Genomic DNA, 13,713 nt, shown 5'->3' on the forward strand with positions numbered 1-13,713 from the left:
CTCCCCTTTACTGTGCAGCATAACTCTTTAAGACAAGGACTGTCTTTCTTAATGCCAGGAAATTACCCTTCCATTTATGTCAGCATACCTAAAAATCTTTGTTTGTTTTATTTTGGGTTTTGTTTAGAAACATCTCTCACTTCTATTCAGACCATCATGGGGCCTTCTGGCAGTGGAATAGATCGTGCTCTATTTCACAAGCTTTAACCTCAGTCCTATTTTTTGCAGTATGAAAGTTTCCAGGCTATAATAAAGGGCTGCAAGTTTCCATGGCAATAAATAGATCACAACATTTAAAACAATTGTGAAATAGCCATATGAAAGGGCCATACGAATGAAATTTCCTAAAAAAACTTCTGTTTTTTTAAATGTTTAAGGAAGTAGTTCCCTAACTGTACAGAAACTTATGCCTCTCAGACAAAAGTGAACATCTAGGGGGATTGAGTTGGCATGCAGTAAAACTGTGACTTCTCCTTGTTACACCACTACACAAACCAATCCATCCTCTTCAAAACAATCAGCATTTGCATTTTCGAAGTAGACAAAAATAGAATACAATAAAAATGCAACTACCTCTGACTAAGATGCATACATACAATACTTTAAAAAATAGTGAAATGCCTTAAAATTACAAGAAGTGCTTCGAATGCAGCAATGCACAAACATTTCCTCTGTTGTATGGTCTGGCAATGCCCCTGTAATCAGATAACAAGTGTTTTCATACTACTAACATGTTTAACTTTATCTCCTCCTTTACTCTAAATTAAAATTCTATGGGCTCCCTCATTCCCATTTTGAAGTTGAATGGTTAGGCTGGGCTTTCACAAAGGACACACTTCTGCTGAAACCCTGTTTCACTCAGCCAAAAAGAAATCTTATGCAGATCAGAGCTATACGTGATATTACTACATTATTTTTTTATTAAGCTGTTTACTGATTTTTTCCCCTCACACAGCTTGAAGTTAAATGCAGAATAGTAACACAGGATATACAAAGTTACACATGGATGAATTTTCTTTTTAAAAGTTTATTTGCTTAGCATAAATGAAAACTTTACCATTTTCATAATTAATCACACGAGTAGAAACTTGGGGGCATTCTTTCACTCAGGATAAATAATGGCAACCAGAAATAATGATGCTGTTCAGGGCAAGGATATTGAAAAAAACCATTCTGGATTACAGGTTTTCAATATAATATGTATGTACTAAGTGCCATTCCACAGAAACCTCTGTGTGTAAAGCCTGTGTTTTACATAGACATGCAAATATAAAGATTTTCAGCAACTGGGCTTGAGTGCATTTCAGGAACATGAAACTTAGTTATCACTTCCACATAAAGCCACCAGGATGGTTTCATAATCCCCTTTGAGTTCATCCTGTAAATTCAAGCATGAAAACCCAACAATTGTTAGAACAATGGTCTCAAGTAAAATAAATTTCAATTAACATTCAATATACATTGATCAAATATCAGTGCTCCATCCATATAAATTAATCCCTTGATAAAACACAAGTTAACCACAGACTGAGCTGGAACCAAGCACCATCACTGAAGTTATTTGTATGATCTAGAAATAAACGCATGCATTTCCAGAGTGGAGCACAGGTAGACAAGGCTAGTAAAAATGTTGGGAGGTCTAGTGGCATAAGTGAAGAAGAGAAGCATAGAAGAGTTTTATCTACCCAGGAGCTTAAACTTTTACTCTAAATAAAGGCAAACTTTCTTTCTTGATCAGTGGCGTCTAATTAATATTAAAACCCTGTGTATACACATTGTGTCTAAGAGCATCTCAAATAAAGGCTAACAGTGCAGTGATACTCTGCTCACATAGGATTGCTTGTTCAGCTTGGTAAAAATGGGTAATATGCACTAAGTAAGCAGTGTAATTATTACATACACTTCTAGTTTTCTCTAATTTTAATGCAGTTTTCAGAGGTATATGGAAAGTGTAGCCAAGCTGTGCCTCAAGACATTTGGATGCAATCACCACTTTGGAACATGATGAGGTGGTGTAATTACACACCAAATTACAGGTAATACACATGCTTAAGGAAGATTTAAAGTGACCTTTGGCACCTAACTGAAAAAGTAGCAGACATCAATAAAAAACAAAAAGGCATTTTCATATATGTAGGGAGTATGTTTCTACTCCAATCAAGACATCTTTTTTTTTTTTCCAGTAATGTCTACTACTCTCCACAAAGATGCTTTGTCAGCTTAGCTTTCTTCGAGTCCCTCACCACTTGAATTTTCTGGAAAGTACATTGGGTTGTCAGTCCCTTTTAACAAAATATTTCTGTTTGTTTAACTCATTTACTTAGGTCACAGGGAAAACATGTCCAAATACATGTTAATAAAATTAAAAATTCATTTGCTGGAGTAGCCCAAATGTTAAAAGCCAATATCCAGTTGTGTTAAAAACCTCCCTTAGAGCTGTCATGGCAATCATCTCCACTCTCCTGCCAAGGTACTTCTTAAGGGCAAGAATTTGGGGATACTGTACTTTCCTTTCAGGTCTTGGATTCTACTGTAAGGTGATATTGTGAGGCATGTATCACTAGTTCTATAGCTCTTTCAACGACGACTTTGACCTGGAAAAGGAATTAGTTCTCCCAGCCTGTGAGCCATTGGAAATGTAAGGTACTCGTCTACAATGAGCTAGGCAGGATGAACTGGTCACTGAGGAGCAGAAAACTTAACACATCTTTCCTGGCCTTCAAAAATCATCTGGTTGCTTTGTGTTTCACGTGTCACTTGGGAGAAAACCTACCATGATGGCTTGGCGGAGGGAGATGCCATACAGACTCTTGTAATAGCCTTTGATCTGATTCATATCCACCTCATGGCGTGAAACCATGATTCTGATGAGGTCTTTGTGCCGGGTCCCAGAACCCTGTTAAAAGAAATGAAGAAGAAAGAGGGAGAAAAAGGAGGGAAAAGAATTATGCTACTTTTATCACTGAAATACTTTTGATCAAGTTCCGTAGGTTAATCCATCAGACTTCTTTATAGATGAACATATCCCTTTCCATTTCCTTTAGTATCTCTTGTAACAGGGACATCTCATATCTGCCCTATGAGCACAAAACACTTCTGATAGGCTACCTCCACCCCATTGTTTTAGGGTTTTTTAATATTTTTAGACCTTTCTTTTGGCTGTTTCCTAAAAACAGACTGTGTTTGCTCAACATTAGGGGCAGCCTAGACTTTACTGCCTTTTTAAATTACTCTTTTAATAGTGCAGTGATCTGCATTCTCATAGTGTTTCACTCAATTTTTCCTATATTGCTCCTCACCAAGTCACAGGAGTTATGACAATACCAACATACTAGACTGTTTCATGATCACCAGCTGCCTCATTAACATGGGCTCCAAACTTGCCAGAAGTATCATGAATTTCTCACTATAGATTAGCCTTCCACAAGGTTCCTGCTAAGATCTATAATTGCTCTCCTTTTCCCTTTTTACTATAATTGTTGTTTCATAAGAAGGTTTCTAGTCTGTTTCCTGTCCCTGTAACAGTAAAAGATACGTGTGGATGGACAGATGCCCTCCTGAGCATATTATAGCAGCCAACTCCTCCAACAGAAAGTCTCCAGTTTCAAAGGAAAGAATAAAAGGAGCGAGAGAAATACTCTGAATTTCTCTCTGCAGTCTTTTTCTACAACACAAAGGGCCTAGAGACCTCTAGCTAACTTTTTATTTTTCAGCTTATAAAGCACATCATGTTTACAAAGAGGAGATCTTTATTTAGATTACCTTCATTGCCAAATGGAGTTTTTCTGCAAAGAAAGCTGGCTTGCTTGTGGCACACTTTACTGTAATGAAGCAATGAAACAAGGTCATTTCAGCTATACATGTAACAAAAATATAATAAAACACTTTAAAAAACCCTCTCATTTTTCCTACCCACATACCCTATTTATGTACTTCTTTGTTACTTTTCTTCATAATATATGAGAAATACTTATATATGAGGACAAGAAGATCCTTTGCTGTGTTTATTCGGAAAGCAATTCAGTCAGGGGAGAATAATTACCATAAAACCAACATATTTCTCCCTAGTTTACTGCCCTAAAATTAATGAAGGTGCTGCAATTCCCAAGCAGAAAAACGTGAAAGCATTTATGCCTTCTATAGCAGAGCTGGAGGTTGTAATTTGATATTCTGCAAACCAAGTTATTATTATTAAAAGCAATCTGATGAAAATTATTATTTTATGCAAAGTATGTTTTACTGTGATACAAAAGTTAAGAACAAGATGAGAGTCTGGCTCCCAGTCACATCCCTGATCCACTGCTTAAGAGGGAGTCCCTTCCCTACCTTACTGTTCATGAACAACCGTCACTAATTTTGTATGAATATTTTCTTGAACAAAACCACTGAAGGAATGTTTTTCAATGCTTTTAATAACCAATATTATAAGTATTCTTGCAACATGAAACTTAGAGAAGAGTGGCTTTGGTTGCAGACAGGTTTAAAACTATTGGATTTTTGATACAAACTGTACCTGTTTTGACAGCTTTTTTTTTGGTATACCGTTTTCTTGTAAAGCTATTCCTATGTTGGCAACTCATCTGTTCCCATTAAAAGACCTTTCCAAATATTGGGAGAGGGATTTCTACTCATTCATCAACTTCAACTGATTTTAGGTGTGTCAATTAAATCACCAGGACTAGATTAGCGTTTACAAGGTATTTAGCAAGTTCAATGAAGCAGGGTAAGTACAGAACAGTTTCTGATCAGAGCAATTATGGCAAAAATAAAAGGTTAAGTTCAGTCAGAACATACAGTAGGTTTCAATGTGCAGAACCACTTACCAAGTGCAGTGAGGCAATTCTCAATATCACCTTTCAGCTCCAAATCCAGTACCTTGTTCATGTCATGCTTGCTGTACTTGGTGTACTTCTGAAAGACTAAATAATGGAAAGAACAATATTCTCCCTGCTCTCTGCCCTATTCTATCCTCACTATTGCAGCAGAGGATTGTTTGTGGGTCATCTTTCTCACTTTCTTCAGACAGCACAGTGTAAACAGCAGTGTTACTGCGCACCAGGTACTGCTGATGGAGTCAGCATACGGAATGGGACTTTGGTAGGATGGAAGGGTTCACTTCCCATTGGCTGGAGTAGAGGAGGCCAACTGACTAGCCCAGAGCCTGTGAGATTGTGTGATAGCCCCCTGTCTAGGGGAAACTGGCCAAGAAGAAAGACCACTTTGGGGAGCTCCCATTGCTTGGCAGTGTGATCACAACCCAGCTGAGACTTCAGATTTTTTAATAGCCTAAATGATATTGCTCATCTCTACTGCTGAAAGAACAGCTAGGCTGCCAACCACATCCTTAGTCAGCAGGCATATTTCCAATTAGAGCAATGTCTTAATGATCTCTATCTTCTCTGAACTCATGACCAGGCAATGTTCAAAAATCATCCCAGAGAAGTGTGAAGCTTTGTTCAACTTACCCCTTCGAAGATGCGGGTAGCTTCTCGTAGTAAGAACAGTTACAAACACACCAGTATCTGTTCCTTTCCTTTTCTCTCCTGCTTCATACAAGGCCTGTCATAAAGAAAAGAAGGTCACAAGGTCAATATCAGAATAGTAAAATTCAAACAGGAATACTGTATTTTGAGGGCCTTTGCTTGTTAGCAATGAACACTGCCCCTTGACACAATCCAGATCAAAACTCTACCTCAGACTAACTCCAGCTCTGTCAAATAACACTTTATACTTCACTAATGTCTTTATAGAACCTAGGGAACACTATGCAGATAGAAAACATATTTTCAGACATTTTACGACCATCATTTACCTTTCCTGGGTATACTACATTCTTGAACGAAGTTATTTTTCATTTGCCATGACAGCAGTCTGCATGAAAGCCTCAGGACTGGTAGGATTTTGCAAGACTGACTAAATTATGTCTGCAACTATGTGGTGCAATATGTAGGAGAAACCTATCTCCTAAGTACTTCCTCATCTTTCCAGGAGTCACTTTTACTTCCAGGAAAGTAAAAACCAAATCAGTCTCCTCCATTTTCCTCACCTCCTCAAACCTCTCTAAGAGTATATAAGACCTCCACACAGAATGAAGATTCAACACTCTGCATCAAACTAAACAGTACTGAACTTTTGAACTTAGGAAAAATATTAATTTACTTTCATATCCAGGGCTGATGACAGAACTAAACTCCTTATGTAACAGGAATTAAAGCAATATTTCTCAATGGCCTTTTCTTTGCTGGTTTTTTTTTAAAAATTAATTTGACATCATCTAAACTTAAATTGTAACTGTGATGTAACATTTTGTTGGTGAAAACTCAGCAAGGACTGCTGAGTTTTATCAATTTTAGCAAAGATAGTCCTGCTAATGTCGGAAGAAGTAGGAAAAAGATCGGATGCTTGTTTTAGAATTACTGAGAAAAAGACTGTGAGGTTTACCAATAATCTTGAAATGCTCATCACTAAAAAGCAATATCAATATCTAACATACTGCAGAGTTCATAATGGTCAGTATATGGTAACTGATCTGAATATAGATGAGCACACCCTTGTTCCTTAATTCAAGAACTCTTTTATAAAGAGAAGCAAGACTGGGTCTGATTCCTCCACTTGTTGACTTGTACTTCAAATGGTCTTCATGCTTTTCGTGAACTAGACAAGGTCCTGCAGAAATGTTTCTGAAGCTAGATATTAGGGTGAAGATCTAATTTCCTTCATAAAATTAACTTTCATGAATTTTGTAAAACACTATCTCTTCAGAAATTATTGCTGTGTGACATTGAAATCTCTGTAAGGTCTGCAATGCAGAGGATTCAGACAGCCAGAGGAATCTCAAGAAGTCAGAAGAAGTTCTGCAAAGTGCCAATTATGACCTTACCCTGGCATCATTGTCGGCAAGTTCATCATTCACATGAGGGTTTTCACATCGATCAGCCTACATAAAGAAATAAATAAAATCTCACTGGTATTCACAATCATTCAGTTCACTAAAGCTCAACATTTGAGAGTTCTGCAGCACCACTCTCATACATAAGCCAATACATAACTGGATATAGGTGCTGTTACATGAATCATCCTGTGAATAAAACTGTTATATTTGTAATCAGAGAACATACTTCCACAGCCACCGGTGACTTATTCCTTAATTCCTACCTAAAAATCCACAGGAAGTATTTGTTTCTTGACATGACACTACAGGCTTCAAACCTGTGACCTGCTCCCTGATGATCATTCAATAGACTCCTTTCAAGTTGATTAGAAATTGACTGATGATCATTCAATTGACTCCTTTCAAGTTTGATTTGATTTAAAACTGGAAGTCCAAACTATGCACATGGATGTATCAAAAAATCATCCTGTGTGCAAGTACAAGGTTCATATACATACACTCAAAAATCAAATATTTATTAATTTTAAAAGGGCATTTTAATTATGAAGGTCCAGCGCTTCAACTCATCTACTTTTGAATTCAAATTTATGAAACACTTTGTCCACTTGTTAACTCTCTGCCCTTGTCCCATTATCTAACTACTAGAAACATTCATTAACAAGACAGAAAAAAAGTTTATTTCTCTAATTTTAGACATTTATTCTTTTTCTAAGCAATTGACATGACATTATGCCTGTTACTTTTTCTAGTGCTTAAATATAGCATAACTGCTATAAAGTTATGTCTTAAAAGCATAACTGATTAAAAATAAATATTGTTTTACAATGAAGTTTTTAAAAGGCATTTGAGATAAAATCTCATTATATTTTGTTTAAGAACAGTTTCTAATGGTCTAGGATTTGAAAGTATAAAAAAGCAATACAAATAAATAAATATTGCATAAATCTTTATTTATTGCATGTCTCTCTAAAGTAGTCTTGAGAACATTGATTTTTGATTATAGATATTGTCACTCAAAATGCTTAAGCATAGCATACCTTGGCTAGAGCAACCAAAGCCTTTTGAAAGTCTCCAGATGTGTCAGAGATGATGTCTTGTGTCAGATCTCTCTTCAGCACTGCAATCAAATAGTTTATATTGAAGTTATCAACTAAGTTGACTACATAATCTTTAAAGGTCCCATCAAACCACTCTATGATATTTTTCAGTATTTTCTTAATTTCTCACTTAAAAATGCCCACTAGAAATATGATTTTCTTTTCATTTGGTTTCAAGTAAAGGAGTTTATTTGTAACATATCCTTTAAATCCTGAGATGCGCTTGAAATTGGAGGTTAAACCTAAAATGTGCTGAGGAATGTCCTTCTCTAAGGTCTTTGTCTCAGGTTTCTGCTTGTAAAAAAGGCTCAAAACAACGTTTGTAAAATATACAAGCCTTGTTTTGAACCTTTTTCTTTTTTGTTCTCACTTTTGGCTGCTCTTATCAGTATGGAACTCAAACACAAAAGTCTCCCAAAAAATCAAGCTTTTAATATAGGCATCTAAGAAATGTCTTGGTAAAAGTTACCTCATCATGTCAGAAAATAGGATTTAATTAGACAATACAGTAAACTCAACATATAGGAGAGACACCACATTACATTGTAGTAATTTCTTCAAGTAATTTCCCCCTGCAGTTCACTGTTTGTTCCTACTGCTAACACATCTGTGTTGCTGACTCAGTAAGGCTTTTTTTTTCCAAGCCTATGCTTTTATCTTAAAATGTCAGCCGAGTTTTAGTTACAGGGGAAGAAAAGCAGCTTGTCTTTCCATGCATCCAAGAAAACATCTGAATGTGTGACTCATTCCATAAGACAACCACAATCCCAGCAGTGGCGATGTATTTTTTCCTTCACTATTGGGATCGACATAGTTCAGCAGAAGTCACCCTGATCTCCCTCACAGCAGCCCTGTATAATTTTTGTGAAGCTTCATTTGCCTCCTATTTTGTTCTCAGCTCCTCATACTAAGAGAGTTTGTGAATCCAACGTGTCTGCTATAGGGTCATACAATGGTATAATTTCTTTCTTGCTTCTTAATACTTCTTTCTTGCTCTGAATTACCTTCCTTGTAGTATCTGCTGGCTTCTCTGATCTCTTGGTTGTTTCTTGAGGCCAGAATCTCAATTAAGGTATCTTCATCAGTTCCAAGCCCCTGATAAAAGTGATTGAAGTTTTAGAGATGTTATTCAATAGAACAAACTTAAAATTTGTAACAGAAATAAGATGAAAGTCATTGGCTTGGTTTTGAAGACACCACATGGAATAAGAAATAAAAATTAAAAATTTTGTGCTTCCATCTTATGTAATTTCAGCTCATTTGGAATTTAATTTTTATCACATTCAACGTGCCAAAAAGAAGTACTAAAAGGATCAAACAGTGCACATAAAAGATAAGAATGTAAAATTTATGAAAAAGAAAATACCTCCTTCCCTTTTTTGTTTCTCCTATGTAAACATTATTGTAAGTGCTACGGCTCCCATTAGCAACCAGTTTTCAGAAGGCAAGAAGGAGTTCATTCCCTCAAAAGAATCTCCTCCAACTCTGAAATTCAGCAGGGATTACTGGGTCTTGTTCTCATAAACTGAGTTGCCAATACAAATTTATCAAAATTAAGTTAAAATAAAGATAATACACAAGCTTTGAAATCTATATCCAGTGTTATTTACAGGCCTTGATAAGTACAGATGTTCTCTAGGAAAGTTTTTCTCTGAAGATTTTGCCTTACCTTCATAGAGGCTCTTAATTCTTCAGCATCAAATTGAGCTGGAGTTTTCAGCAGAGCCACAACAACATCTTCTAGATGGCCTTTCAGAGCTTTTTTCAAGGCCTCTTCTAGACTCTGTTTCAGGAAGAATAAGAAGCACACCAAGTTAATGAATGGTGGAAGTGTAGCTGCTGCTCAGTTGCAGTCCAAAAACTAGTCTGACTTCTGATCAATCTAAGTCTACATCATTCCTATATCTAACAGAAAGAATTATGAAGCCCTACTTCAATTTTCAGATTTGTCACATTTGACATTGACATTTTACATTAATTAAAGTGTCAGGCAGGGTTTTTCAGTAAGTATTCTGGAGTGCTTTCACACATTGCAGTTCAGCTACATTGAAACATGTACAGCATCAGAAGAAGACTCTCAAAACAGGCTGCTCGTTCTTCCAGAGAAGATAATGTCATATTACTCTTACAATTATGACCGAGTTGCTTATTTGTGTAACATTTGAACTCATTGTTTATTGCATGAAGTTTGAAGTGAACATATGCAATATCACCCTAAACAAAACCACAAGTTCTGAAGATAAAGGCTATATTCTAATTTGACCTAAATGTAAGTGGGGTGAAAAAAAAATTAAAATCTGGTTTATTCTGCTGTCTATCCAAAAATGTTCTAAAATCACTAGAAGCCCTTCCCTATAGCAGCATTGGTAGACTTGTGGAAGAGTGTTACAGTCCTACAACTCTCCTATCCTACTCAGTATTCTATCTTTGCTCATCTATGCCATTTGAGCCAGGAGAAACTTTGATAATCTGAGAGAAAATTAAACTTAGTTTGATATACTTTACCTTTCCTTTAGCCTGCTGATAGGCAGCTTTGATCTGCTGTCGCTGAGCATTTGTTCTCTTAGTCAAGATGTCAATGATGGTGGCTTCATCCACACCTATAAATAAATAAACAAAATTCCAATATATTGAAAATATATACATCATTAAGCCAGTTAAATTATTTTATCTGCTTTATATAATATTTTGATTTCTTGACAAACTCAAATTCAACCAAAGGAAAAGTTGTTATTGCCTACAAACTTACAAGATTAGTTATGTAGCTAAGAAACCAAATAAATAGATCCATGTAGGACACAGAAATTTCATGCAAAAAGTCTTAGAGTGTTCTGAGTGTAGATCTTCCACTAAGCTGAAAAAACCCTAAAAAACCCCAAACAAACAGAAGCCCAGAACATTAAAAAGCAAATTAGATGGCATTCTTCTTTAATCTCAGGAAGTCAAACTGAAAAACCTTTGGAAGCACAAAGCACCAAATGTGATTTTCATTAAAAGAGAGATATGTAACAGAAGCATATAATATATTATCAGCATAATCACATACTATAAATTATCAGCATAATCACTGCCTCTTGCAGGAATTCTGCGGAAATCAAGCCAAAAAACATTTGTATGGTATGCTGCAATATTATTTCCTTCCTTAGAAATTACATTTTTTCAACCCTTCCTTCAACATATTCAATAACTTTAATACAGTATTAAGGTCTGAAATCATAATACAATGTCAGGCTATCAAAGAGCTGAGATTCTTCAGCAAGTGGCATAATTTAATGTATTGCCAAGCTTTTAAAAGTAGAGGCACCTCTCCCACTTGCCACTGCCTCTTGCTCCTATATTTTATTCAGTGTTATTCTTAACATTTTCTAGGGAAGAGTCCTAATGTAGTAAGTTAAATATTTACTCCTCTTACCTTTTACAGTAATAGCTCTGTCCAAAGCAACAACATCAGCTGATGGATCAAAATTTGGGTATGTCTGTACTCCATGGATACCTTTTGAGCTCTTCTGCAGAGGGAAAATAAAAAGTAAAATTTAAAACAGAAAGAAGAAAAAAATTGCTCTTGCCAAAGAATATTTTTGTACAGAAGCAGTTTTGAATGCCCAAATAAACTGTGCATTTGGGATTGCCTTTTGTCATCAGGGAACATACAGTTTTGTAGCTACAAGTAATTGAACAGGTTCAATAATGGACATGCATTGGATCTATTCTTTCACAGCTCTCATATTAAACAAAAAAGTACTTCATAAATTGGTTTAGGTACCTGAACACCTATTTCTTAGTGTAAGTTTGACTGTATAGGAAAATAATTAACTGTCATAATTAGGAAATTATGCTCAAATTTTAAAGGCTCTAAACACAAAATTAAATTCTACAGGCACTTCCAGTAAAGTGTTATTTTCTTTGCTCATCTTATGCAAACTGACCATGTCATCAAATTACAGGTGTCCTCAGCTGATTCACATCTAAGCTTTCAAACATTTCTTGCATTTGAGATCTTGGGGAAGTGTTCAAGCCTAACCCTACAAGGAAGTGGAGACCTCTTGCCCAGCTTCTTTGAAACTTTAGACATAAGCCATAGTCTTTGCAAAGCATTATCTACTAGCTGATTTTGGTGAATCTGCTCCTAGATGGGCACTCCCTAGTCAATGTCTGAAGATCTCTGGGAACTGTACAACAGATCATTTGGCTTGTCCTATGTAAGCAACATGACACATCAAGTTACAGGCAGGACTAACAGCACTAAATAACTCATACAGCACTCTCCTCAACAGCACTAAATAACTGATTCTAGTCTACTACTATCACAGAATTATAAAATGTTCCAAGATTCTTGGTTGAAAGATTTATAGAAAATTCCCATTGTTGTGATATGTGATGAGGTTTCTTATTAGAAGACACCACTAGTTTAGCTAGATGGTTCAGAATCTCCTATAGTCTTTCTCCTGTTTCAAAAACTAGTATTTCATTTTTTTAATCCTTTGTCATTAAAATAAAATACCTCAAAAGAAAGGGCAAGGTTTTATGAGTACATATTTTACATACAACTGTTTGTAATGAATTTTGTACACTTCTAGCGTCTGATAATTAAATGTTCATCTCCTTACACAATTGTCTCACTAGGAGTTATAAGGGAGCAGACAGACTGCATAATTAAATCTCTAGCATAAAGCTACTTAAATCTCATACTTAAATCTGTGCATCTTAAGTCTCCAGCATACTTTTCAAGAGATCATTGTGTCTTGTGTGCTAAGTCAACAGAGGATTGGGACTGTCTCACTGCCTGTTTCTTAATCTTGCAGGCTAACCTTTGTATGCCGGTTTCCATGCCAAACTTATCTACCAGCAATACAAAAGTCTCTGTAACCACTGTAGCCAAGAATGTCTCAGGACCCTGGGAATGGAAGTGGAATAGGACGGTGGAGCCAAAGGTTTGTGCACAAAATGTTGTGGAGTCAAAATTACAAAATCTACAAGGGCCTAGAGCAGAAAACTTTTGTTTACTGAAATTTGCCCTAGAAAATTTTGTTTTCAAATTGTCAGGGTTTCTTTGGGAACTTGTGTGATTTCACAATGTACTGCTTTAACTTTGCTTTCATTTCAGTATCTCCACCTCGTTATTACAAAGATTCTCCATATCATCCTAGCACAGTAACTCTTGACTCCTCACAACATATCTGTCCCTTCTAATGTATAGCCATACTCATTGAGGTTTTTTACTTCGTGCTGTGACTTGTTCCAGCATGAGCATGACATATGACATGAAAGCTAGGATGAATACTAGTGACTTTACTTCCTCCTTTACATTCCTGGGTTGCAACTCATGGCTTACTAGATCTCAGCCAAATAGTCCCTGGTTTTTTCACATACATTACCTGGACATGTTCATACACGTTCACACAAGTCAGCATCAGATTAGTACATTAAAGAGGCCGATCTGAGTCAGTCAGTGACTTGGAATTACAGTTTAGTCACACTAACTTGCTCTGCCGAGGAATTGATAACTGGACTGATAGGTGCAAATAAGAGCAATTTTTCATCTTGTAGCAAACTTCCTATGTTATATGGTTACTTTAGATTATACAATACAATAAAATTAGGTTCCAGTTCTAATCTGCTAGAGTTTTGCCATTGTTTTCCCTCCACTGGCATGTATGAAAGATGATGTTTGGATGTCTTTAAACCGCTTGTAAGACTATGAGAAAATAAGCATGGTGCTCTCAA

General features: G+C 36.1%; 1 protein-coding gene across 1 annotated transcript in view; it reads right to left on the minus strand.

Moving 5' to 3' along the window:
• Nucleotides 1-1,007: 1,007 nt before the first annotated feature.
• ANXA1 (annexin A1) overlaps nucleotides 1,008-13,713 on the minus strand; it is a 23,522-nt gene continuing 10,816 nt past the window's right edge. Inside the window, exons 3-13 of the mRNA XM_031058945.1 lie at nucleotides 11,402-11,495; nucleotides 10,495-10,589; nucleotides 9,659-9,772; nucleotides 8,994-9,084; nucleotides 7,930-8,009; nucleotides 6,881-6,937; nucleotides 5,466-5,559; nucleotides 4,824-4,919; nucleotides 3,763-3,821; nucleotides 2,774-2,896; nucleotides 1,008-1,378 (exon numbers count right to left, since the gene is read on the minus strand). Of these exons, the coding sequence (XP_030914805.1) occupies nucleotides 1,319-1,378; nucleotides 2,774-2,896; nucleotides 3,763-3,821; nucleotides 4,824-4,919; nucleotides 5,466-5,559; nucleotides 6,881-6,937; nucleotides 7,930-8,009; nucleotides 8,994-9,084; nucleotides 9,659-9,772; nucleotides 10,495-10,589; nucleotides 11,402-11,495 (963 nt within the window). The 3' untranslated portion in view covers nucleotides 1,008-1,318. The remainder of the gene's footprint in view (nucleotides 1,379-2,773; nucleotides 2,897-3,762; nucleotides 3,822-4,823; nucleotides 4,920-5,465; nucleotides 5,560-6,880; nucleotides 6,938-7,929; nucleotides 8,010-8,993; nucleotides 9,085-9,658; nucleotides 9,773-10,494; nucleotides 10,590-11,401; nucleotides 11,496-13,713) is intronic.

This window comes from Geospiza fortis, unplaced genomic scaffold (assembly GCF_000277835.1).
Source record: "Geospiza fortis unplaced genomic scaffold, GeoFor_1.0 scaffold279, whole genome shotgun sequence".
Classification (NCBI taxonomy): Eukaryota; Metazoa; Chordata; class Aves; order Passeriformes; family Thraupidae; genus Geospiza; species Geospiza fortis.